This window comes from Lampetra fluviatilis, chromosome 16 (genome assembly GCF_964198595.1).
Source record: "Lampetra fluviatilis chromosome 16, kcLamFluv1.1, whole genome shotgun sequence".
Lineage (NCBI taxonomy): Eukaryota > Metazoa > Chordata > Hyperoartia > Petromyzontiformes > Petromyzontidae > Lampetra > Lampetra fluviatilis.
Window position 1 is genome coordinate 4694565 of NC_136290.1, and position 25886 is coordinate 4720450.

The 25886-nt window shown below is 47.0% G+C and overlaps 1 protein-coding gene across 2 annotated transcripts in view; it reads right to left on the bottom strand.

The window, feature by feature from the left end:
* LOC144936476 (excitatory amino acid transporter 2-like) overlaps nucleotides 1-25886 on the bottom strand; it is a 77140-nt gene that overhangs the window by 38893 nt on the left and 12361 nt on the right. For both annotated transcript variants that reach the window (XM_078863555.1, XM_078863556.1), the window contains exon 2: nucleotides 4992-5186. In XM_078863555.1, coding sequence (XP_078719681.1) covers nucleotides 4992-5127 — 136 coding nt within the window. In that variant the 5' untranslated portion in view covers nucleotides 5128-5186. The remainder of the gene's footprint in view (nucleotides 1-4991; nucleotides 5187-25886) is intronic.

Sequence of the window (25886 nt, forward strand, 5' to 3'; positions counted from 1 at the left end):
CCCACCAATACTCTCCCCACCAATCCTCTCCCCACCAATCTTCCCCCACCAATCTCCTCCCCACCAATCTCCTCCCCACCAATCTCCTCCCCACCAATCTCCTCCCCACCAATCCTCTCCCCACCAATCCTCTCCCCACCAATCCTCTCCCCACCAATCTCCTCCCCACCAATCTTCCCCCCACCAATCTCCTCCCCACCAATCTTCTCCCCACCAATCTCCTCCCCACCAAACTCCTCCCCACCGGGTGTGGCCCTGACATCGCTACGTACGGTGCCAAATAAGTTCAACGTACACACATGAAGAGGGCTGCCTATGTCAGGGCCCAGCCTGTCAGTGAATTAGCACAAGGAAAATATGGTCCTCACTCAGTGATGACATTCCACGTTCCTATGGCAGAGCAATGTATTGTACAATCCATTGATAATTTCTCAATAAGTGGTGGAAATTCTACATTCCTATGGTGGAACAAGAATGACTGTCATTTCTCTGTACCAAGCTATGCGGCTTTACTTGGTGGTATTTATTTGATTGACCCCAAAAGGAAGACGATTATGATAGTGAGGAGGAGGATGCAGAGTTGACTCACCAGAATTTGAACTCGCAACTTTGTGACTGTGAGGCCAGTGCTCTTACGGATGAGCTACGAGACAACAGAATCTGTCCGGCACACGAGAAACTCTCCGACGCGGCGGTCTCATTAGGTGTAGCGAGGCTTAGACTGTGAAACAACACGCAGTGCGTGTCCTGCTATTTTAACAGGGGACCTTTCATAAGCTGAACCACCCCAATTAGGGATATTAGCAACAGTAGCAACAGTGGAGCGGTAGCGCAGCGGTTAACACACTGCGCTATGAGCCCAGCGATCTGGGTTCGATTATTACCACCCACAGCTAGTGTCAGTGGCTCTGCCAAGTTTTCACCATAGGGGGCGATGGTCGCTATGTATAATCCCAATTGAGTGATTATGCGAGTAATTTTACAAATTTGGCCACTTTGGACCGTGTCGCCGGCACATGACGAAGGCCTGCTCTTGCTAACGACATCACGGGATCTTTAACATCCACTGCGTGCTCATACGGTTAACACATGCCGAAGTAATAACCAGGCCGGCCGCTGGATTCGAACCGCGAAGCCCTGCAAAGAGTGGCGACTACGCTTACCACTGGGCCACGTCACCACCATGTAACAATTCCTGCGGATGCCTACGCACAGAAATAAAACGCGTTCTTATAAACACGTTGACTTTCAGTAATTACGTAGCTTTTGTGTTTTTCTACTTGGTAGTTTACCATTGGCGGAGTTTACGAACGTTGTACATTAGCTACATAGGCTCCTCAACAATGAAGCCGACTGCTACGAGCGTGGTACCGAATGACAAGGTAACGCGTCCAGGGACTTGCGCCGTATTAAAAAGTGACCGACTCCCCCCAATTGGAAAGCTGTTTTCTCAAACCCCACTCGGGAGACATCTCAGTGCATCATCACTCCCACTGGGATTCATGAATTGGTTGGCACTCTGTGGTCGGACGTCAGCAACTGTTGTCCTCTGGTGGGAAGCGGCCCTGGGCATGCTCCACACAAAGCCATCAGAGCGGCGACACACCTTGATTTCCCGTATGTTTTTTCCACATCAATAATAATAACCGTCCACGTTGCCGCAAGCAATTGAATGACTTTGCACAAATCGCTACAAACAAATAGCGAGTGAATATATATGTATGTGTATGAGAGAGTGCTTTAGTAAAAAGAGGAAACAATCTGGTAGTTATAAGAACACGTGGTTTTGCCGCTGTGGGGGACAGCTCTGTTGAGAACAGTACCAGGGATCACAATCAGTTGTACAATTGCGAGAACAATTCCCAGATTGAGCGACTCAGGCCCATCATCATCATAATAGTCGTCATAATCATTCCTCTTGGATTGGTACAATGGGTAACATCTGATGAGGCTGTATGTATGTTCAAATTCTTTGGCACTGTGTTGATCGGAGGTGCGGGGGAAGGACAACAAACTAAACACAAAAAGAATCTCTAAAGAAATACATTTTCATTCGTGATACAAAAGTGCATGGCTCCAGTGGCTTCCTAATATCAGAAGGAAGAGCGTTCCAGACGGCCCGCAGAATTGCATCTGAAGGCGCCCAATGCAGCGACCGTCTTTGTCCGATGGTTAATGCCGGGTTACGAATGGTTAAGAATGGATCACTCTCTCGCATTATTCGACCTGTCTGTTAATCTGCTCGTGTTGCTCAGCTCTCTTGATCTCGCCACGCGAATTGCATCCCACTGCCAACCCTGACGCACAGAAACCTTTGCTTCCTCCTTCATAGCCCTTGCGGTTGAACTTTGGAACTCATTACCATCTGCAGTCTTACTAATCTACCGTTGATCGCTCGCCACCTTCCGACCCTGTGTTAGCCGGCGATGATTACATTTGCAGTAGGCTGGAGGTAGTCATGTGCCATAGAGATGGGAGCACTGGGACGTCACCACTGAAGTTCTGGGTTCAAATATGAGCAGCTACCTACATTTATAGCCGGTTCCTTCAAGTGCAGCAATTTAATGGCCTCTGCCCCGGTCACCAACGATTGCACAGAACGAGATACCACATTGAATTTAGTTTTGCACTTCATTAACTTAAATTATAGCTCTGAGAATAAAAAAAACCCCATAACATTGGTTTTACTGTCATCCAATTAATAAAACTAAAAACCATAAACTTTTTTTTTAATTTAACCAGATAAGGCCCACTGAGCTCTATAGCTCTTTTTCAGAGGCGACCTTGCCACAAATGATAGCCCACCGAAGTGGCTTATCACTTGTACATTTATAGCAGCCACATTCTCTAAACGCACGTTAATTCTAACCTTTGAGAGAAAAATAGAGAACCCGCAGAAAAATGTATTGCGACCACGGGGAGAACACTCAAACTCCAAATATAGAGGCGTCAGGAGCGGGATCGAACCCACGACCTCCTGCATACCAGGCGAGGGATTTAACATCTCTCTCCTGCGTAACGCATAGACAGGTCACGTTAAAAATGGCTTAAGATGTTGTTGTTCTCTGCCACACTGATACGATTCCCGATTCCGTGACACGGCGACAATAGAACGATTGGAATAAACCCGGGGGAAAGTACTTTACATTTGTTTTTGTATAGCAATACGTCTTACGGGGTCAAATATTCTACATCAGAAGGAATTCTCACTCTATGGCTAAACAACCACCACAGCAAACTTCCTGTGCAATATACGGGTTAAATACCTATAGGGAATGGTGGTGCTCTAGTCAGAGTGACAAACTCACAAGAAAGAACATTGCAAGTCTCCATCTCGGCTGGGCATCAACTTAAGCACATCATCACGTTTCCTCCAGAATCAATATAATCACTACCACTTTGTGGGAAGTCAACAGTGGTTGTCCTTTGAACAGACTTGCCACTGCCATACGAATGTCGAATTTCCACCCCTCGTTCACAGTCACCACTGGGGATAAGGCCCCAAACCAATGCTCTTCAGGTAAATGGAGGCAATTTGATTTTGGTTTGAAATGCATGGTACTACTCACTGCCACCTTTCTCTCCCCAGTACTGATGTTTGCACACCGCACCAGGTCCTGGTTTGAGGCTGAGCCAACCTAGAGGAGGCCCAGGACCGGTTCAGATAATTGTCACTAGCGGAAATTCAACTTGGGGCCTCTGGGTGAGCAGCGCAGTGCGATAACCACTCCAACACTGCGACACAAACGCTCGCAACATACGCGCAAACGAGTCGCGTTGTGCCCATGTTTAAAGCTGTAAAGCATGTGCTAAGCCCGGGCCGCGAGTGACGTACTTGGCGCATAGCTTGCAGACTGCGATGACTTCTGCAGAGGTAGGTCAGGGGGATTTTTTGATTAACAAGGATGTGTTGCACAATGAGCTAAACTTGTCCGCGCAGGTGGCCAGCGGGTCAGAGCATGTGTGCTGCAATGTGTACACGCGTTGACGTCTATGAATAGCCCCTATGCAGAGTAAGATTGCTCAATTAGAGATGAATACACCTCCTTAAGCATGCGTATCAAATACACAGGGCTGCTTCAGCTACGGCTTCAGGTATTATGCGTACAGTGTGTGTGCCCAGAGCTTAATTTCTCAACGAATACATTCAAGGTCACTGTTAGACTGGAGTAGACATGTGACCAGTAGCCACATCAACATGGACAATGTATACTGGATGGGGTGTGCCGTGTGCAGAAATAATGTCAGGGTGGCCCACCAAAGCAGACCTAGCTGACATAGCTCATGGATGTGACAACAGTAATGCTGTCCATTACTCTTTGGCCATAAAAGTGGCCCACTAACAGGACTGTCCCCAACAGTCTGTAAAGAAAATCCTTGCAGCTTATAGGGGAATAGGGCACGTGCGAGTGTGTATGGGTACAATAATACCCACGTGCCCAAGTTAAATTAGTTTGTGTATTTAACAAATAATTCCTATTCTATTATTTACTATTCACTATTTTGATCTTTTTCAGAAGCGACCTGGTCACAAATGATAGCGTAACAAAGTGTCTTATCACGTGGAAATTTATAGCAGCCAAATACTCTTAATATATGTTTTTAAAAATGGAGGGAAAAACCAGAGGACACGGAGAAAAATTCACACGACCACGGGGAGAGAGAACATGCAAATTCAAAATATACAGGCGTCAGGGTCGGAATCGGCAAGGTAGTTAACATATCGCCACCGTGGCACCCATAATTTGTTAATGCACTACACTGTGAACCCGGTGACCAGAGTGGTGATTCCTGGGCATGGCTAACATGGGTCATCACGCGTGAAGTCGGCAGCACGGTTCTGGTCCTTCAATGGCAAAAAAATAACCTCGCGCCCCTGGACCCGTGCCATACTGTCCCGGCCAGCCCGTTCGACGTCGTCTCTCGCTCATCTGCCCGACAGCGACCGAGCAGAACCCGGCCGGGAGTGAAAGCCCGCGGTGCGGACGTACCGACGACGGTGAGCGTGAGCAGCGGGTTCTTGCACAGGCAGGTTCCCTTCAGGTACTGCCAGCAGCCGCGCCGGCCCTGCGACGGAGGCACGTCCAGGTGGCTCTCGTGCATGCGGACCTCCACCTGCTTCGGCATGGTGGCGTTGTTGGCGTTGGCAGCGACGGTGATGGGGGTGTGATCCGGTCTGTCCGCACCTGCATACCGTGGCAAAGACGAGGACAGAGTAACGCGTTAACGTCATCGGACAGTTACAGGGGCCGGTAATCCGGCACCGTTACTTGGTTACGCGTTATAAAAACTATAAACTGTGTAGGTCTTTTTCAGGAGCGACCTGGCCACTATTGGTAGCCTAATTAAGTGGCTTATCACGTGGAAATGTATAGCAGCCAAATGCTCTCATCGCATGTTTCTAAATGTGAAGGGAAAAACCGGAGGACCCAGAGAAAAATCCATGCGACCACACGGAGAACATGCAAACTCCAAATATACAGGCATCAGGGTTGGGATCTAACCAACGACCTCCTGGATACCAGGTGAGGTAGTACGCATCTTGCCACCACGGCGCCCCTATATATTCACCAGGCTCCTCCTGAAGTCACCCACTGGCTCACTCGCCAACCTGGACACCAACATAGAAACATTGCTGATAACCTCCCCGCCACCCGAAGGGAGGAAGAATTCCCATACTCTGTTTTCCTTAGTGTGTCAATACCTTATTATTGTGGACAGCAGAGGGCAGTGCAGAAAAGCACATTGTTGTAGAGTACATCTACGTACCTACATCTATGCATCATATGTTCACCAACCCGCGTTGACCACCGTCAAATAACCCTCATGACATGCACAGCGTGGCGATGCCCTCATCCAGCAAGGGATTGACGAAAGGCCCAGAAAATACGGAACGTTGGGCCAACATTGGGCCAACGTTGGTCAAAAGGTTTCCAACCACGTGTGCACGTTGGCCCAAAGTTGCATGTTTACTGGTGCGGCTGCACGTGTACAAGTAACTGGTGTTTAGCATGTCACGTGGGAAGTCAACTTTAATGACTGTGGCCAAATGAGCAACGGGGTGGCACTCATCTCCATTGGAGGCCCCTGAGCACGTGGTGGAAATTTCCACATTGCCATGGCAGGGACGGCGTATCACAAGGTGACCAAGGCTGGCTCTTTAAAAAAAAAGTGGTACAGTACTGTCATTGTATCGACCCTGGAAGGATGATGAGCTGAGTCGACTACAAAGCGAGATTTGGACTCACGACCTTTCAACATAGGCCAGTTCTGACAAAAATCTGTTCTGAAAAGAGGAAATTTGGTCAAAGCTAATTGATGCACGTGAATTAAAGTTACTTCATAGAAATCACTTTTAAAAACAAAAGTCTTCAAAAATTTACTTTTGGTCATTATCTGTATACTAAACAACTGAAAACATGCATTTTGTCTGTAAAGCATTTGGTTTTAAAATCATAATTACACCAAAATGTCTCCGTCAAAGTGTATCCCTGCTCAAGTGAGCATTGCATTTAGCTCATCTCTATTTGCAGCTCTCGATCAATTGTGGAAACTCCGCAATTTCTATGTTGGGGCCCCAAAATGCAACAATGGTAACATTCCCAAACAGTGGTCACAATTTCATTGACTCATTGAAGGAATGATGACGATGATGCACTGAGCCGACCCACAACTGGGATTTGAAGTGGCAACACTTTGATTGCGAGTTGCCCAATCTTTCCAGATCCATCTCCCTCGAGGCCAAGATAAAGAAGTGCGACGCATGGCTCCTTAGGCCGCTGCAAGGAGCTCTGCGCTTCGAAATCATACGAAGACAACAGGCGGGAGGGAGGGAGGAGGAAAAAAACGACAGCGTGGTCGCAGAGCGAATGAACAACCGGTATCAACAACTGGAAGTAACAACCAGAAAATCAACAACTTGAAAAACAACAACCGGAAAAACAACCACAATCAACAACTAGAAATCAACAACTAGAAAATCAACAACCAGAAAATTAACAACCGGAAAAACAACCGGAATCAACAACTAGAAAATCAACAACTAGAAAATCAACAACCAGAAAATAAACAACCAGAAAAACAACCAGAATCAACAACTAGAAATTCAACAATCGGAAAAACAACAACCAGAAAATCAACAACCGGGGAATCAACAACCGGGGGCCACATGAGCTGCGACCGCAGAGTCTGTGGATCCGGCCTCGGCAGCCACCTTTGGGCCCACAGCTGAGACAATGGCGACAGACAGTCGTTCTGGACTAGCAAAGGGGATTGCCGATTGCTACTAATGAGAAGCAGATATTGAGTGGTAACACTGTAAACTAACCACTGTTGATTTGCACAAAGTGGTAGTTATTTATCATCATAAATAATCTAATATCGTTTAAGCTCTCATAACCATAATGTATGGTTGAGGCACCATGGTAAGGTGATGGTGATTGGTGAGGGAGGATTCGAAGAGATTTTAAGGGGCTTAATATGAGACCTTTGCCTGACTGAATTACAGTTACAGACTTCATTACAGCGCGTTATATGTCATTCCACGTACACGCATGTTGTCTAGTCACCCTGGGAAGTCTTACCGAGTCTCAAGATTTTGTTTCAGGAGGGTTCCTGACTAGGGAAATTGACCAATTCTTTGACTGTTTTTGTATATTTTGGAGAACACCTAAGCATACACGGGTATGATGCTCAAACTCCACAACGAAAGGTCTGCAGCCTACTCACAGTACATCATCATACAGTCAATGATCTAGTTAATTTCTTGAATAAGTACAAGTCAGAGCTCAGATGCAAAAATGTGTCCAAGTCCTTCCTTCTGACATCAACAGAACTGATAGAAAAAAAATCCTTGACACACACAGTCCCACTCCAGCCCGACCGTCAAAAGGTCACAGGCTTAAAGTGAAAATGATTGGTTGGCCTTCGACCTTTGAGGGATAAAAATGGGAATGCATGGCATTAACCAACTTCAAAAAGGTCATAACACAGCCCTCTGTGACTCCTTATGATTACAATTTTTGGTCGCCCCGCAGATTAACGTTCCCCCCCTCCCCCAGTAAAGCACTTGGGATTTCATTACAGATGACTTTTTCCCCATCCTCTGAGATGAGCTCATCGCGAGCGCATTTGATCGCCACTAAAAACAGATCACTTCATTTCGCACACACCGCAATGGGAATCAATTTTGCGATCTCGACGATTCAACCGCGTGATGTGTCGACGTTGATTTTTTTTTCGCGTAGCACGGCGGCGGTGCTGGGGGTGGGGGGGGTAGAGAGTGGGCCGGCGAGGTCAGATCGAGGTTCACCGCGAAGCACCTCGATTGGAAAGAAGAGGCCACCGTAATTGGGTTGTAACGTCGATACGCGCGTGCTTAAGATGGGCTCAGTCAGCTTCGTGAGCCCCCGTAAAGATGAAAAGAGCCAATAAATCATATCTGCAACGTGGCGACCGAGATAAATATTTCACGTACAACAGCCTGGTGCCGCGCGATTATTTAATAATTTACGTACACTGCATCGCATCGTGGCGTTTTGTAGAATGCGTGTGGTTATTAAATAATCTGCGCATTTGAGCTGCCTTATTTTACATGCGTGGATTTTACCACCGCTGCACTTCCACTCTTCTACCGGAGCCGCTTAATTAGGCGTAATATTATTCTATGGCACCTCGAGACACACGGGAAGGGAATTCAGAACAGTGGTGTGATCCATCAACCCTCGCTGCTTCCACAGTGCTCGATTACAGGCGTACATGTATGTCACCATAGAGTGCAACACTCACTTCTTCTTCTTTGGTACATGCAGGTGGTCAATGCAGTTGCCTCAACAGTAGATGGAGTTCCCTCGTGCTTTCCAATTGGTGGTTCACCTCGTACCAGTTATCTGTTCTATTGACTAACGACAGCTCTCAGGAGCAGTGGGACCAGGTTCATATCTTGACGAAAGAGCCGCAACACATTTGCCTTGCCAGTTTGCCCCATCGGTGGCAATGGCAACGTTGGTCCACATCGCCGCAGGTTTAATGCGACTCCGTCCCAAAATGCATTGAAGCAGGTGAGAGAGAAAACAAAAATCTTAACGCCTATCCCAGGGGTCGGCAACCTGCGGCTCCGGAGCCGCATGCGGCTCTTTTGAACCTTGACCGCGGCTCCGGGGCGGATGCTAGCGAGGGGAGGAGGCGCACTGTGACACCTGCTCTGGCGTTGCCGCTGCTGACAGGTCGCCGCTCAGCTCCACACTGCCCGCCCGGTGACAGGCAATAACGTTGCCGTTGCTTTGTCACATGTTTGGAAGAAGTAAAAACCTTCCTGGGCAGCAAAGAGCTCACCTTTGCTGAGCTGGAACAGCCAGAGTGGCTGGAAAAATTACATTTTATGGTAGACATGACAGCACATCTAAACACGCTAAATACAACCCTTCAGGGGAAAGGAGGCACAGCCCTGCACATGCTGGAGGAGGTTTTGGCATTCGAGCGCAAGTTGACAGTGTTTGTCAAAGATTTACAGAGAGGTACACTGTCTCACTTTCCCTCTTTGAGAGAGTTCAAACAAAGTCATGATACGATACATTTGGAATATTTCAAGTCTGCAATCACCACAATGCAAAGTTCGTTTGGGAAACGATTCTGTGAGTTCAGAGAGGAAAAAACGACATTATCCTTCCCTGTCACTCCCCTGGCGATCGATCCATCCCTATTGAATATGACTGCATTTGCAGGTGTAAGTCAACCTGATCTTGAGATGGAACTGGCTGATATAGCCGACAAAGATATATGGGTGTCCAAGTTCAAATGCTTGACCGCTACTCTTGAGGATGTTGCCCGTCAGAAGGCCATTCTGGCTCAGAATCATAAATGGAGTGATATTGAAAACCTTCCCAAACAGGACAAACTTGTATTCGAAACATGGAATGCCATCCCCAACACTTATATAAACATGAAAAAGTATGCATTTGGAGTCCTGTCGATCTTCGGCTCCACATATGTATGTGAGCAGGTCTTCTCCAACATGAACTATATTAAAAACAAACATCGATCACGCCTCACAGATGACAGCCTGCAAGCCTGTGTGAAAATGAAGGTGACGTCTTACAGCCCTGATGTGCAGACACTGTGCACTGAGGTTCAGGAGCAAAAATCCCATTAACCAGGTAATTTAGCTATTAATTTGCAAAAATATATTTTACATTGTTAAGTGAAAAAGTCCTTTTTTTATTCAGATTGACAGCTGACTGCACGATCCTGTATATAGCAATAAGGTAAGAAACAATATATGCAGTGTTATATTTGTTTTAATAGTTGCAATGGTTTTGCGGCTCCCAGTTTGTTTTTTCCTTCGGAAACGGGTCCAAGTGGCTCTTTATGTCTTAAAGGTTGCAGACCCCTGGCCTATCCTTACGCAGTCATCGCCGATGTGGCCGTGACCACCAACTTGGCTTTGCATGCCAACCTCATTTAATTATTGGCTGGCTCAAAACCAAACCTGGAGTTGACAATAACACAGCCAACACGAGCCCACTTATCGAGCAAGCCACCTGAGGCTGGTGAATTATTTCCCCTGCTTAAAGATGTATCGAGTGAATACAACGTTTGATGTGATGTTCTAATTTTATTATAATAAACGAGTTAAGCTTTACAGCCTCATGACAGCAAAGCATATCTGCACAATGTCTTTAGTCAAAGCTTGTCAGAAAACTAAATTTGTAGCATTCGCTCGAGAAGAAAACGAATTTAAAATGGGATTTTCTAATGGTAATAATAACATCTCACGGAACTGCCCTGGTGAAATTACACAAGCGACGGGACAAACACGCTTTCTTCCCAACAATCATCATGAATGTTGCCTTGTAACAAAAATGATTATAGGCGGGTGACGTTTGAGGCATTATGGCCCTTCCTCGAAGCTTAAACGAACGAAGAGCTTATTCTGTATATCTACATTTGTAATGCCATGGTAATACCGTTGCACAAGTAATTCGTGAAATTACCAACATGCATCTGGAGCTAGTGTCGTACAAGGTCACATGGTATGAAGAGGGATCACTGCCTAATCTTCATGCTGATGTATGCTTCTCTATTGCAAGCAACGGTCTAAATGTGTCGATATACAGTGCTACGCCATGCCGCCACTTCTCGCAACACCAAGCATGTGTGTGCACCGGCAGTTTTCGGAACGTCTTAACCGAGAGTATTTTTTAGGGGAAACGGCAGTGAGCATCCATAAGAGGTTTTCTGCGTTAGATCGCGTTAAACCCGCCACCAGCCGACACAGCCAACTAGTAAGGTTTGTCACGCAAACAGAACATGCCAATTCGTTACAATTTCAGCACACCGGTGTGTTGGGGAGTAAACCCACAACATTTACAATTCTAGTACGACGTTTCGCCTGCAATTACAACCAGCCTCCATCAGGCGACAGCCATAATTGTGCAGAGCAAATCGGTTTCATATCGGTGACTTCTAACATTTCCGTTTCGAGCACCAGGTCACAATAACGAGGTGCTTTACTGAGCCCCACTTTGTTCGGAGGTCAAATCGTGGTCTTCCAATGGAGAAACTGCCCTCCCCCCCCAACGTGGTAATGAGGAATTTCCACCATTGGCTCACAGCTGCCATTGGAGACGAGCACTGCCCACACTATCCCGAGCGGGGAGACACTTCGTCTTTTGATTTTGACATTGAAAGGCTCTCTCTAATGTGTCACGTCCTTTTCTAAAATACATCGGCGACCACGACATTTCCCCCAGTTAGCTCTGTCCGTGATATTTGCCCAACATCTTTGCATGAGATACTCCTCCAGGTGACAATACAATCGTTCAAATCACTCATGCAACTTAATTCGCTGTCGTCCCCGGCTTCTTGCACCTACAATTTACCCAGTTAAAACATTGTATTCACTCTCTTGTTTTCTCATTCGATGTCCACGAAATCGCACTTGCCGTTCTCTCATTATTGTTCTTATTAAATCGCGTTTTGTACCTAGTATAATATTGAATATGTGTTTTTGTTTTGTTTCTAAAGCTCACTGAAGCAACGTTCCAAATACAATCTCATCTCTCAATCTCCAAGTGATTGGAAACAACCCCCCTGTTAATACAAACCATAGTCACATTGCAAGATCAAAGATCACAACATCAATTAGGCTAAACTAAAACTGGTAGAACAGCCAACAAACCGGGAACAACAACAAAAACTATACAACATGAAAGAAAGGGGGACATTTGATCAATGATGATATAAACACAATTTAGATCAGAACCAAATGTAACAAAAAATCAACCACAACAACATCAATCACACGTAGCTTTCACCAAATAATAATCTGAAGACGGGGAACACTTTCCAAGAAATAACATTCCAAGAATGTGGGGTATTTAAGAAAAGATTTGAGTATCTCCCAATTTGGTTGCTAAACCTAGGGCCTGTAGCATTGCAGTAAAAGAGACCCATAGACTTCGCTAGAGACCAATAGACTAAGTGAGAGACCCACAGATTTAGCTAAGGACCCATAGAGATACCAATAGACTCAAAGTCTATAGTTGCAAGGATTGGAATCTGGGAGAAGCAAACAATATAGACTACAATGCAAACACCCTCGAGACAACCGTGTGGAGAACTCTACCCTAATGTATCCCCCTCTTGGATGAGAACGAGTGATAACCAGATTCAGAATAGAGGTCACGATGGTTGGGTTGAAGAAGTTGGGAATCAAAATATTGCACGTGCATATGAAGGCTAGCTTTTAAAATCTGTCCCATGAATATAATCGCACGACAACGGAGCACACTGATTATGCTATTTAGATCAATGCCATGTGATACACCGGTGTGCGGTAGAATTTACATGTGCTCTCCAACTGCTGAGGCCAATGACTCAAGCATGCAAATCAATGCCGATGTAAATGAGGACATCAAGGGTCAGCACAGATATACGTGGGTGGCTCATGGGATGTTTTTTTTTCATTGTAATCACGGATTGCCGACCAGAGGCCCAAAATGGACCAAAAATGGCAAAGCGGTCAGAAATAAACGTCACCGTTGAAGGTGCATTAGAGAATAGTTAATCGGTTTCTCGATTGTGAGAAGGGAAACTGAGAGAGAATTCCAACGTTGAGAAGTTGGAAGAAAGAAGCAGACAGAGAGGCGCCGTGGTCTCGATTTAAAACTCATTTTGAGATTGAAAACTCATTTCTTTAGAACTGCTCTGTGTGTTTAGTGTGTTGTCATTCACTCCGCACCTTCGATTACCATTGCTGGCTACCTACGGTGCGAAAGAAGTTCAACAAACATACATCCGGTTGGCTACGTATGGTGAGAAAGAAGTTCAAATTACCTACGTACATACCTGGAGTGTGGTGATTGAACACGGTACGGATGATGAGACGGAACAGTATACCAGACCCGGTCCTCAAATTGAGTGGAGGATTCAATGAGTGGGAAACAGTAACCATGGAAACAGTGATAGGAGAGTGATAAGGAGGGTCGACTGTCCGCTGGTGAGCGGAGCGACTGGAGTGAGTTGGAGAATGCTCCATCACTGAAGCCGTTGTTCCTGCGTCGGAACGCCTAAGCCAGCATTGAGGCCGGCTTTCAGATGCAATGAGTTTGCTCTAACAGACTCCAAAGGAAACTCACCACATGTGCGGATAAGAAGGGCCATTGCCCAAAACGTCTCCAATGATATGCTCTCTCATTCTGTGGGTCTTTCGGTAAAGTCACGTAGATAGGTTCAAAGAAAAAAAAAACTACGACGCTTCGATCGCAACACAAGCGGTCGTCATCAGGAAACTGGTGATGACGACCGCTTGTGTTGCGATCGAAACGTCGTAGTTTTTGTTATTTTTCTTTGAACCTATCCACGTGAATATGAATTCCTGCAGTCACTAACACTTTAAGTCAAGATATACATTTTCTCCTTTCAAGGCCACAGTGTTATTGGCAAATGCTTTCGTTGTTTTTTTTATGTTATTCGTGCTGCCAACGCAGCATCCCCCCATGCCAAATAATAAATCAGAGTGAGTGTGCAGTGCCCCGATGCCGAGGGTGGCACCAAAGGTATCCTCGATTCAAATATGCTGCGTTTCATTGCTGATAATTATCCATTTTGGTTTTAATGGCATTGGTATGCATACTTGGGATTTCACTGAGAGACAGCAAGGAGGATACGCCACGTCAATTGTAGCTCATACACAGAACATTAAAAACAACGTAACTGGAACTGTTAATAAATGTGAGCGGGCTTGGGCAGGATGAATCGCCAGAAGGAACGAAGGCCGATGGTCAAGAGAAGTGACAGAGCGGCAGCAAAGGTACGGAACACGTTTCCGGAGATAGAGCAAGAAAATCGCCTCTGTAGATTACTACATTGGAAAAAATCGTGTGAGACAAAGGTGGCCTGGCAAAGGCAGCAGTGGAGCGACCATAGCTGGCGATGAAGTAAATGATAAAGTACATATTAGGCTCGAGTTTATTTAAAGCGGGTGGCGGCTATGCACGTGGCCTATAATCTAGCACTTTGAAAGTAGCGAGGGTTGGTGGATCGCACAGGCTGTTGCGAATCTCCGTTCCAGTGGGTGTCGAGGTGCCACAACCCTGGATTGCCAGGGGGCAGTACAGCAAAAAAGGTGGACTCCACATGTAAACGCTCCTTAATTGGCTGATGACCCCTAAGTATATAGAGGACCGCAGAGCTTGGGAAAATTGTTGGCGTCGGCTCATCGTGTGCCTGCCTTCCTGCCACTTCGTGGTTCCTCGTGCCTCCGAGCCAGTCGTTCTCTCCCGACGAGAGTGAGCGGATGCTGTACGGCGGGGCGTGACGAGGCGACGCAATTGAAGCGGAGCGTGCTGGACCACCGTGACACAGCTTCGCCCAATCACCGTGTGTCATTTTAACCACAGTCTCAGAATCAGCACCGCCCCCAAAATCTCGTCTGAACATAGAGATGCTTAAGACTTCGACTGTGAACGTAGCCGTCCATTCCTTCCGTGGTTGGTTTTCAAAACCCTTTGCTCGGTGAATGAGTTAGGCGTTCACGAAGGGCCGGTCAATAGGAATGTTTATTTGCCTCGGTACTAATTCAAATGCAGTGACAGATTAATCGCATTTGATGTAATGAATGGTATGCGGATCGCAGCAGCGGCTTTTCCCAAAGGTACCTGTGTGCACATAAATTATTTATAAAGGGCCGTTAAATCATGCTGATCGACCATTAAACTGCATCACAGCCACAACACAGATTAACCTGCAGTGCAATAGCAAAAAGGGGATAAGCTCGCTGGCAATTGCAGGCATTCTCGTGTTGCACTCGAGTGAAACTGCCGATGGTAAGATGAGCATGGGCAAGTGCTTTATTTGCATTCGCAGCTCTGAGAGAATGATAGAAAAAACTCGAAATTACTACCGCGGAGGCCAGCATTTCCAAAGTCGAAATTAAAAGCAAAAAACCCACGACCTTTCGATCGCAACACAAGTAGTCTTCTTCTATCTACGTGACTTTACCGAAAGAACCAAGAATATAAATTCCTGCAGTCACGAAAGTTTTAAATCTACATTTTCCAAAGTCTACTGGACATTTGTGAAAAAAGAGCTGCATAGCTCACGGGATTCCTCCAGTCTAAATACATATTCAGAATCTTGAAAATGCCATTGCGAAAGAGAGCTTAGTTTGATTAAACTGAGGGTTCCGCGTCAAAAGAAATTGTAAACCTCAATGTGACAAAGTGTGTCCGGATGCTCAACTCCCCAGCTCGACGTTGCTCGTTCAAAACCAACACGTGGTTCAACTGAGCATATCGTCCCTCGGGGGTGGCGAGTGGTGAATGTGAAATCAGCACAAGTGGTCATTGGGCAAAGATACTGGTACCCGTGAAGGAATGTGGAATTTCCACTGCTGGCTGAGGGCCACTTATACGAGAACGAGCGCCACCTTGGTGCTCGTTTGAACACGGTAGGCTGACTCGCTTGACCTTCGAACCCCCATCTACTTGGGATGATTAGCGACAAATATAAATTGGGGTTTACCTCCCGCTCAGTTTTGCATCTGCGGGTAATTCGATTGGCAGCCCTGCTCACCGCCGAAATGGTCGGCGAGTTCGAAGCTTCCAGTTGCGAGACCCAGGGTGAACGCAGTCACTTAGGAATGCTGTTATGTGCACAGGTGCAGAGCGTAACGTATCGAGGATACCATCCCTCAAAGGGGGGAGGCAGGAAGTAAGCGGGGGGGGGGTGCACAACCCTAATTCTGTCGACCAGAGGTGAAAGGACAACGCATTCCTCAGCCTAAAACCGTTCACGAGCCGCTGTCCACGATTATCAGTCACGTTCACCGCGTGCGCTGGGGCGGTAACGTGAACGCAGGGGGGAAATGTGGCCATTTCAAATGTGCAGACCACTAGGGGAATTCAGACATTCGAATCGCTATGCTAGTCATAGTGTATGAATCTCACTCAAGTTCAAGAGATCCTGAAGTAGAAGTGGAAATTGTACGTTCCTATAAAAAAAAAACGGTGGTAAAAAAACTCGGGAAATGTGCAGGCTCCTGCAATGGCTTGCTCTCAACACTGCTGTCAGAAGGCCCTTCCACGAGTGAGAGCTTGAGACAACCTGCTCTTGAAGGCACTTGGTCTACTCTTCCACGCGGGCCAAGACGTCGTGGAAGTGGTTGGTGTATCCACAATATACCTCACCAAACATGGGTCGCACCGTTCGCCTAATTGTGGTGAACCCATTTATACCGCTGCTGGGTGGACAGAGGCCGGGGAGCGGGGGATTTAAGAAACTTGCTCCATTGTTTCAACTGCCACGCTGGGATATCGAATCGAACCAGCGACCTCTGGGCTGTCCGGTGTGCTGACCATTGCAACACCGCAGCTTCCTATAAATCCTATGGGGCCAGTGATAACTGAATTGGGTGCCACGGTGGAAAGATGTAACTAAGTCACCTGATATTTGGAATTTTCGTGCTATCCCAGTGGTCGAGTGGATTTTTCTCCGGGTCCTCTCCTCTGGTTTTTCTCTAAAAGTCTAGGAACATGCATTTAGAGTATTTTACTGCTATAAATGTACAAATTATAAACAACTTCGTTGGGCTATCATTTATGGCCAAATCGCCGCTGAAAAAGTAGCTATATAGCTCATTGGGCCTGACCTGGTTAAAATAAAAATAGTTTAGTTTTAGTTTAGATTTGGTCCCAGGTTCCCCCCTCTTCAGCGACTCTCACCGACCAGTTTGAAGTTGCTTCACGCAACCCCCCTTGACTGACGCGCCATGAGGGAGGGCTTCATCCAACAGCGGATTAACGAACGGTTTGAAGTTATTGTAAGTTAACATAACGGGGGTCAGTTTCTCCGCAGGGCAATCACTGCTGACTTTCGACAAAGATGGCCCTCACTTTATTGACCCTGAAGGGCCGATGGGAATAGGTTGACTCCCGAGCAGGATTTTAAACGTTGCAACCTTCCCACACTTGGGGTTCGAATGTTTTCCCACACGCCACCTAACCTGAAATGTCTGTAACTCTATATTGCACGGGAATAATCGGTGTTGGTGCATGTTTGCACATGTGATGAGAATTACTTCTCTGTGCACCACGAGTAAGTACAACATTCCAGTTTAACCACCATAGGCTTGGCTTTCTGGATTTATATATATATTTAAATGGAAGGCTCTAGAGGAAAGGTGACAACCTATCACGGATTTAATCACAGCCAGAAGGACAGATCTGAGGGAGGTGGCGAGCGACTGACAGAAGATTTAAAAGACGACCAGGTTAACGGGTTCCAGAGTTCAGCCGCACACAACGACACGAAGCAGAGGCAGAGAGCTTTGTGTAGCTGGGTTGGCAGGCACTCCAAGCGTAGTGGCACCTGGTCAGATATTACGCATTAGTAGTAAAACACACAGAGGGTGGCAAAAGGTAAAAGGCACAGCCCTGTGATGCCTTGCTCGTACCACTGCTGGCGTGAGCACCTCCACTCCATTAAGCTCCTCTGGAGAGCATTTGTTAGAACTCTTCCACTTCGGCAAGACATGTTGAAAGGAGGTGGGAGTAGCCACTATTTACCCCACCGTACGCGACCTGCCGAACGACTAACTGTGGCGATTCTAGATTTGACACACTTAAGCGGTTGTGCTTTCGCTACATTGTCCCCACCTGAAGAAGGACGCTTGTGTTGCGCCCGAAACGTCGTGATTTAATTTAGTTGTTTTCATTCATTGTATTAAAAATTTTACCTACGTGACTTTACCGAAAAACCAAAGAGTATAACTGTGGCGAACCCATTTCTACTGCTCGGTGAACAGAGGTGGGATGAGGGATTTTAAAAAACAACAACTTAGTTTTAAAACGCCACGCCGCGAGGTGGAACAGGTGACCTCTGAGGATTGCAACTCCGTCGCGCTCACAATGAAACGACGGCGACATATCGACACACGTTAAAATAATCATTCATATTTGGATAGATCATGCAGCGATCGGCATATATACGAGACACACAACTCGCAAGAAGAGGAGCTGCCTGCAGGAAGCGGGACACCGATCTGTGGTTGTGAGCGGTTGTGAGTTCTGCATTCACGGACTGTCGACTGCGGTTTCCTCCTGCTCCGGAAGAAATACATTCAGCTCAGGGATTAAAACTTCATGTTATGCAGCGGCATTCACAAAAGGCCTCACTGCGCTTTACATGAAATAACCCGATCATTCACAAAACTTGAACAAGCAAAACTGAATGAGGTTTCCATGGCACGCCACAACTTCCCCTGCGTCGAACCAGGTGAGGGATCACTTGAGAATCAATACATCTACGGCGGGGCTAGTTTGTTGCTACGTACGGAATCAGAATCTTTATTCATTCTGGAGATATCTGATGAGCTATGAAGCTCTTTTCCACACATGTCCAGTACAACTCTGTGTTTTATTCTGACGAGGATTATGACGACTGAAAAAGGCACACAAGAGCCGGCTCTTGCAAACGATGCCACATGCAATGGATTCACCCCTACTGCCATGATTTGATGACTTGTCGTGGATTTGAGATCAAAATTGAACCATATTTTTCCAAGAATCGATTCTTTCCATTCATATCGATTTTACCATCCTTGTATTCGGCTGCCTTCTATGTTCTGTCGTGTTCTACATCGTTTTGTACCGGTAGCCTAAAGCTAACATTTCGGCGTACATAAAATGTTCAACGAAAAATAAATACTGCGCAGGAATTGATTTCCACACGCACTTCAATGCATGCACCTTTAGCGCCAGAACCGATATTAAATCGATTGGTCCGTGAACTCTTACACCGGATTCCCGCGTACAAAGTGGGCAGACAGCGGGTCTCAAACTTTCAACTCGGATGCTAACTGGTTTTCACAGTGGCAAGCGCACTGAACCAGCGGGCTACAAAGGGCATGCTACAGAACAGGACACTCCGATGTACCCAGGAACTCAGGGAGGGGGTTGAGGGCACCGGCTCTTTGCCCTGATACTTGTATCAACATTCACAAATTCACCCAGTTGGCATCTCCATGCATCGTGCCAAATGCTTCTAAATGTTGTGGATTCGTGCCGCCAACGACCGCACGCCGTAACCACACGGTGACGTCACGGGCGAGAAACGCAACGTGACCGGTTCCGACCATCAAACAGGCGCTCGGTTGCTGTGTGAGCAGCACACATTGAGATGAAATGTCGCTTTGCCAAGGGAAACCTAATGTGTGTGTGTGTGTTTGTACTGCATGTGACTGGGATTCCCGCTCACGGCTAACAACACCAGTGACGATTATCTGAACCGGTCCTGGGCCTCCCCTAGATCGACTCAGCCTCAAATGAGTACTGTACCTGGTACGTTGCGTAAACATTGTCACGAGGGAGACAAATGCGGTCGGGCGTGATGCTTGTCACCCACTCCCTCGTGTGCCGGTCCGGACTTCATAGGTGCTCGCTAACAGCACTTGCCCCAAAAGTCTATTAAGGCTATATAGGGGATCTTTGTATTTTTTGTGTGACCTTGTTGGGGGAGTAGTAGTGCAGCGGTTCGCACACTGCGCTACGAACCCGGAGACCTGAGTTGGATTCCCGCTCATGGCCAACACCAGTGATGATTACCTGAACCAGTCCTCGGCTTCCTTAGGTCGGCTCAGCCTCAAATGAGTACCTGGTGCGGTGTGTAAACACTCCCACTAGGGAGACAAAGGCGGCCGTGTCGGCCTTCATACGTGCTCGTGAATAACACTTGCCTCAAAAGTCTGTTAAGGCTATATGGGGGATATTTGTCTTTGCGTGACTGCCAGTCATCTCAGGCAGTTAACCCAGAACACCAGGGTCAGACCCGTGCCTTGCCAGCAGTGAGCCTTCCACGTCATGTGGCCTCAAAGTGCACCTAGCCTGGCACAAGCGCTGTGGTGAGATCACCACCGCCACTTAGTGGCGAACGGCGGCTGCTGCTGCTGTTGTTGTTATTATGACTTAGTTTCAGAGCGCAGATTCCCCGGTATGACATTGCCCCCATCTGCACGTGCTTACACGTAATTCATACGCGCTATACGCAAACACGTATCGCATGCAGAGGACACGCTCACAAACGAACCGCGTATGAAATGTGACGATGGTCAGAGATTACCACGTAGGCTTTCGCGACCAATATCATCCATAACAGAGGTTTTTTGGGTTAGATCGCATAAACATATAAATGTGTCGTTAAACCCGCCACTCAGATTGTAAATGTTGTGGCTTTGCTCTCCAACACACCGGTGTGCTGTACTAGTGACGAATTGGCACGTTCTGTTTACGTGACAAACCTTACTAATTGGCTGTGTCGGGTGGTGGCGGGTTTAACGACACATTTATATATTTACACGATCTTACCCAAAAAAACCTGTATTATGGATTGTCAACTACCTCCTCTAGCCAGCGGCTCCTCTAGCCAGCACATCAGCTGGCCCAATGTGGCCAACACCACAATTTGGCCTCCTTTGACTGCCCACCGCTGACGTGTGCACACCGCACCAGGTACTCATCCGTTTCGGGCTGAGCTGACAAAGGGGAAGGCCCGGGGCACAGGGTCAAGCACCGCTCGTCACTGATGTTGATTTTTTTTATCCATGGCCAGGAATTGAACATGGAATTGTCTAGCACCGTGTGCTGAACCACGGTGCCACCGCTCCTCTAATCCTCACATAAATATAGACGGCACACAATCATTATTTATCCGTAAGCAGTCCATAATGCATTCCCATTACACACGCACACAAGTTATGTTACATATACTAATACACCTTATATACAAGGGGAAGTCAATGTACAGAAGGCGTGATACAATGCAGCACGTGTCATGTTTACGCGCATACACAGTCGTACAATATCAAGATCACGTTCTCATGGCCAATGCAGCTGATCCCACTTCCTTCCTTCTGCCAAATCCCACAACTATTGCACACGAGCACACCAGACTAGACACCCAATATTTGCCCTAAAAGAATCCCGTAATCTGGCTTTAGGTCTTCCGCTCGGTCGCTCACCTCCGAGTGGCACTCCAATCTCTGTCTCAGGAACCTGCCCCCCCCCCTCCTGCAAGGTCCGCCACTCATTGCAAAGTCCTCTCCCTGATTACATCTACAATGCTTTCTCGTCAACGTTCACATTCTAAAACTCAACATGATCTTCTTACCCCCTGTGGCTGTCCTTCTTTGAACTTCCCAGTGTCCGCTGCACGCACACCCCGCATTTAACGGCCAGAGGCTCCGTTTTGTAGACGATTGCTCAATTCTTCCCTAAAGTAACGTGAACATCACTCTTGCCTCACTTTCTAATCTTCGAGGGCGCCGTGGTGGCGAGATGCTATCTCCCTCGCATGGTATGCAGGAGGTTGTCTAGTTTGCGTGTTCTCGCTGGTGGTGGTCGCGTGGATTTTTCTCGGGGTCCTCCGGTTTTGCCCTCCTCTACATTTAGAGACAGACACTCGTTCAGATAATTTGGCTGCTGATGTAAATTCCCACGTACGATGGCCAGGTCGCTTCTGAAAAAGAGCTAATAGCTCAGTGGGCTTTACCTAGAAAATTTTAAAGTTGTTTCCAAAGAGGCACATGTCGTTTTTATAAAAAAAAAACATTCCGTCACTATACCAGCATGTCTCTTTACCTATTTCTCACAAACGTATCTATTATGCACAGCGCTCAATAAATAAACACAAAATGTCTCTACCACCTCCACAGTATAAATGGTAAACCAACTAAACAAGTGTGTCGAATAATAACAATAATAATAATAATTGGGAGATAGTATGCTTAAGACAACGTAGTGGAATTTTGGGTAGGATGTTATCCGGTATTCTGCTCAAGCCGTACGAATGCCCATGTGGGGGAATTGCCAATAGCGCATCGCGTTCTTTTAGGTAAACTTCAACAGCTATTCATCATAGCTGTTGCATAAGTTAGCTACTGTGTGTGCTGTGTCATAGCTCAATGCTTACAATTACTCAGCAACAGTTAAATTACAAGAAAAGACAACATCACAACGGCCCTTTAGTGTATCCTGTTATTGATTTACTGTATTAATCCCTTTATCTATCCAGCCGAGAGCCAATTGTAAGTGTGCCTTTTGCACGCGAGTGCTGCACAAAATTGCAAGAGGCTACGAGGTGAAGCAACTCGAAAGAGACAACCGTCGCAATGACTTTAATAACGCTCCACAGAAATTAAGCTGCAGCAGAGCACTGCAACACGTCTCGCGGGTGTCGATGATTGTAACGGTGAAAGTGCAGCCCTGGAGGTCCTGCTGGCGGAAGGACCTCCATTGAAGGAGCTCTATGGCAGCCTCCTCTTCCACACCCGTAAATGTATCCCAACCAGACACAACAAACCAACCCACTAACCCGTGGCGCATCTGCCAGGTGGGCAGAGCCAGGAGGATTTTATAAACTTGCACCATTGTATTATTATATTATATTATTATTGCACCATTGTGTCAACTGCCGCACCAGGAAGATCGAACCGATGACCTCTGGATTGCAAGTCCAGTGTGCTGACCATTGCACCAGGGCAGTATTTACAAACTACTTATTTGACGTTTATCCAGGAGAGCATATACTGAGTCATATGACTCGTTTTTTAGGCAGGTCCTGCGTTGGGTTTTTATTTCAAGATGTGTTTCGCCAATTAACGATGAGTTGTGTTTATTACACAAGTAGGAGGAAAGCGAAGCACCCGCAGAAAACCCACACACACGAAGGGGCAAAACTCTAACTCCGTACAGATGGAAACGGACGGCGATCGGATCACTTGGTGCAACCACCCTCCTCTGGCGAGCCAGTGTATGGCACCTCGATGCCCACGGGAAGGGAATTCACAACGTTTGTGTGATCCACCAACTCTCGCTGCCTCCACAGTGCTGGATTCCAGGCGTGCGTCACCGTAGAGTACAACACTCACTTCTTCTTTCGTACGGCTGGTGTAGATGAACATTCAGGTGGTCAAGCCAGATAACCGCATCAGGAGCAGCGGAGTGTAACGCTATGATGCCTCCTTCGTATTTATGGATCGACGCTCAGTATTGGTTGATATTTTGTCATGTACACTTTCATAATAATCCATAATCCAGATACAGACCATTTGGTCAATAGGGCCATGATGGATATTTTACCATAATTCACCATGCCAGTCAGTGCTGGTTGGTAAAGGTAGGGAGGGAGGGGGGAGGGAAGGAGAGTACAGTACAACAATGGCTACTGCTGTACTGCCCTCTGCTGCCCGCAACGCCTACAGCAAACTGCCCATTGCGTGCTGGTGGTTACCCATCCAAGCGATATCCAGACTCAATTCCTATTTTGCTTCCAAGAATCTGACAAAATCTGGCACATGCTGTGCGATTTGTCCCTGAGCAATATTCGTGATACCAATAACATTACACAGCAATACAACTCTATGCAGAACACTCATTTCAATAACTCGCCACACAGTATTTTAAACTAAACTTTGTATTTTACCAGGTAAGGCCCACGGAGCTACATAGCTATTTTTCAGAAGCGACCTGGCCACAAATGATAGCTCAACGAAGTGGCTTATCACGTGGAAATGTATAGCAACCAAGTACTTTAAAAGCATGTTTCGAAATGTGGAAGGAAAAACTGGAGGACCCAGAGAAAAATACACGTGACCACGGGGAAAGAGAACACACAAACGCCAATTATCCAGACGTCGGGGGTCGAGATCGAACCCACATCCACCTGCACACCAGGCGAGGTAGTTAACATCTCGCGACCGCTCACGCGCGCAGAGATAGGCCAACTGCGAGGTGCGAGGAGGAACCACAGACGAGCGGGAGGGAAGGCAGCAGTCGCATGGTGAGCCCTCATCAACAAGCCCCCAAGCTCTGCGGTCCTCAATATATGAAGCTATTTTCGGCCAATTAATGAGTGCTTCTGATCCTATATTAGAATCCCCTGTGTTGCCTCTTCACGGTACTGCAATGTTATGAAAAGCAACCGATCGTGAGACCTCTATGTTTGCTCATGAATCTTGTAATAAAATGAAAATATTTAAATCCCAATGGTACAATATTTATATGTGTGTGTGCTGTTTCTGCTGTATATCATAACCGGCTTTCAGGATGGTGGGGGGGGGAGTGCCTGCAAATTCTTAACCAGGACAGGTAAATACGTAACAGGGGGAAAGATGCTTCCGACTTCAAAGTGTCAGACGGCGTCGTGCTCCGCAGTGTTCCCGTGGGCCCCCGTCGTCGCGTGGCCGATTGCGGTCGTCCCACGCTGCTGCTGCAGCTGCTGCGGCTATTTCACGCGTCCTGCAGGTGGTGAGAGTTTGGTGATGTCTGCAAGGCGTACCCCCCGGGGCTGCCGTGGGATTACGGCTGCCATTATCACATCGCGGTGGTGGGGGTAGGGGTGGGTAAGGCATTGTTGCGTTCGACGTGGCGGGTCGCCATGTGATGAAGCAGGCCATTATACACTTGGTCTCAGAGGCCAGGGGAAAGCTCCCACAAGGATGGTATAGCCAAACAAACGAGCAGGTCCACCTTATTGATGTGCCTTTCGTGCCCAGCTTTAATGAACAATGGCGCATTTAGACGGTCTAACAGGGCCTCGGGTATTCACGCTGATCTATGTAGCTCAGTGAGCCTTACCTGGTAAAATAAAAAAAAAATCGTTTCAATTTAGTTTAATATTCTGCCGTTAATCAGTCGTGTTCTTGTTGTGTCTCTCCGACAACTACTTTGCTATATAAAACGATCTGGATAAACATCTATAATTCGAATAAGGAAAGAGCCCAATAAGACGCACATCTCTGTTTTTAAAGGGGCACCTTGGGAAATGCAATAAAAATACAACTAATTTTACGGCTGAGTCAACCTAAGGGAGGCCTAGGGCAGCCTTGGATACCACTTTCTACTGATGTCAGATTTCGCACAAAATCGAATATTTCACCTGCCCTGGACAAATGTCTGACATTGACAGGACATAATTCAACTTAGTGAGGACCTATTATGGTCGACATTGCACAAGTGAGAGGATGTGGGGAGGGGCTGGAATGGTCAGCACCACATCAAGGTGCCATTGCCTCCCGTGTGCCGATGTTCACAGTGTGCCAGGTAATGATTTATGGCTGAGTCGACATAGAGGAGGCCCATGAAGGGATCAGACACCACATGCCCCCTGATTTTGCACATGCCTGGAATATCGGTTCATGGCACAGTGAAGCAACCAATGGCACGGCTGCGCCTACATACGCAAGTCTGCACATGCACACACAACCACAGAGTGCTACTGCACCGACTAAGAAACGTCTGGAATCCGACCAAGGTACTGAGAGCTCACAAATGTCAGAAGGTATCTGCCAAAAGTTGTTTTCTTTTAAACCACACATCAGAGCGAGAGACAAT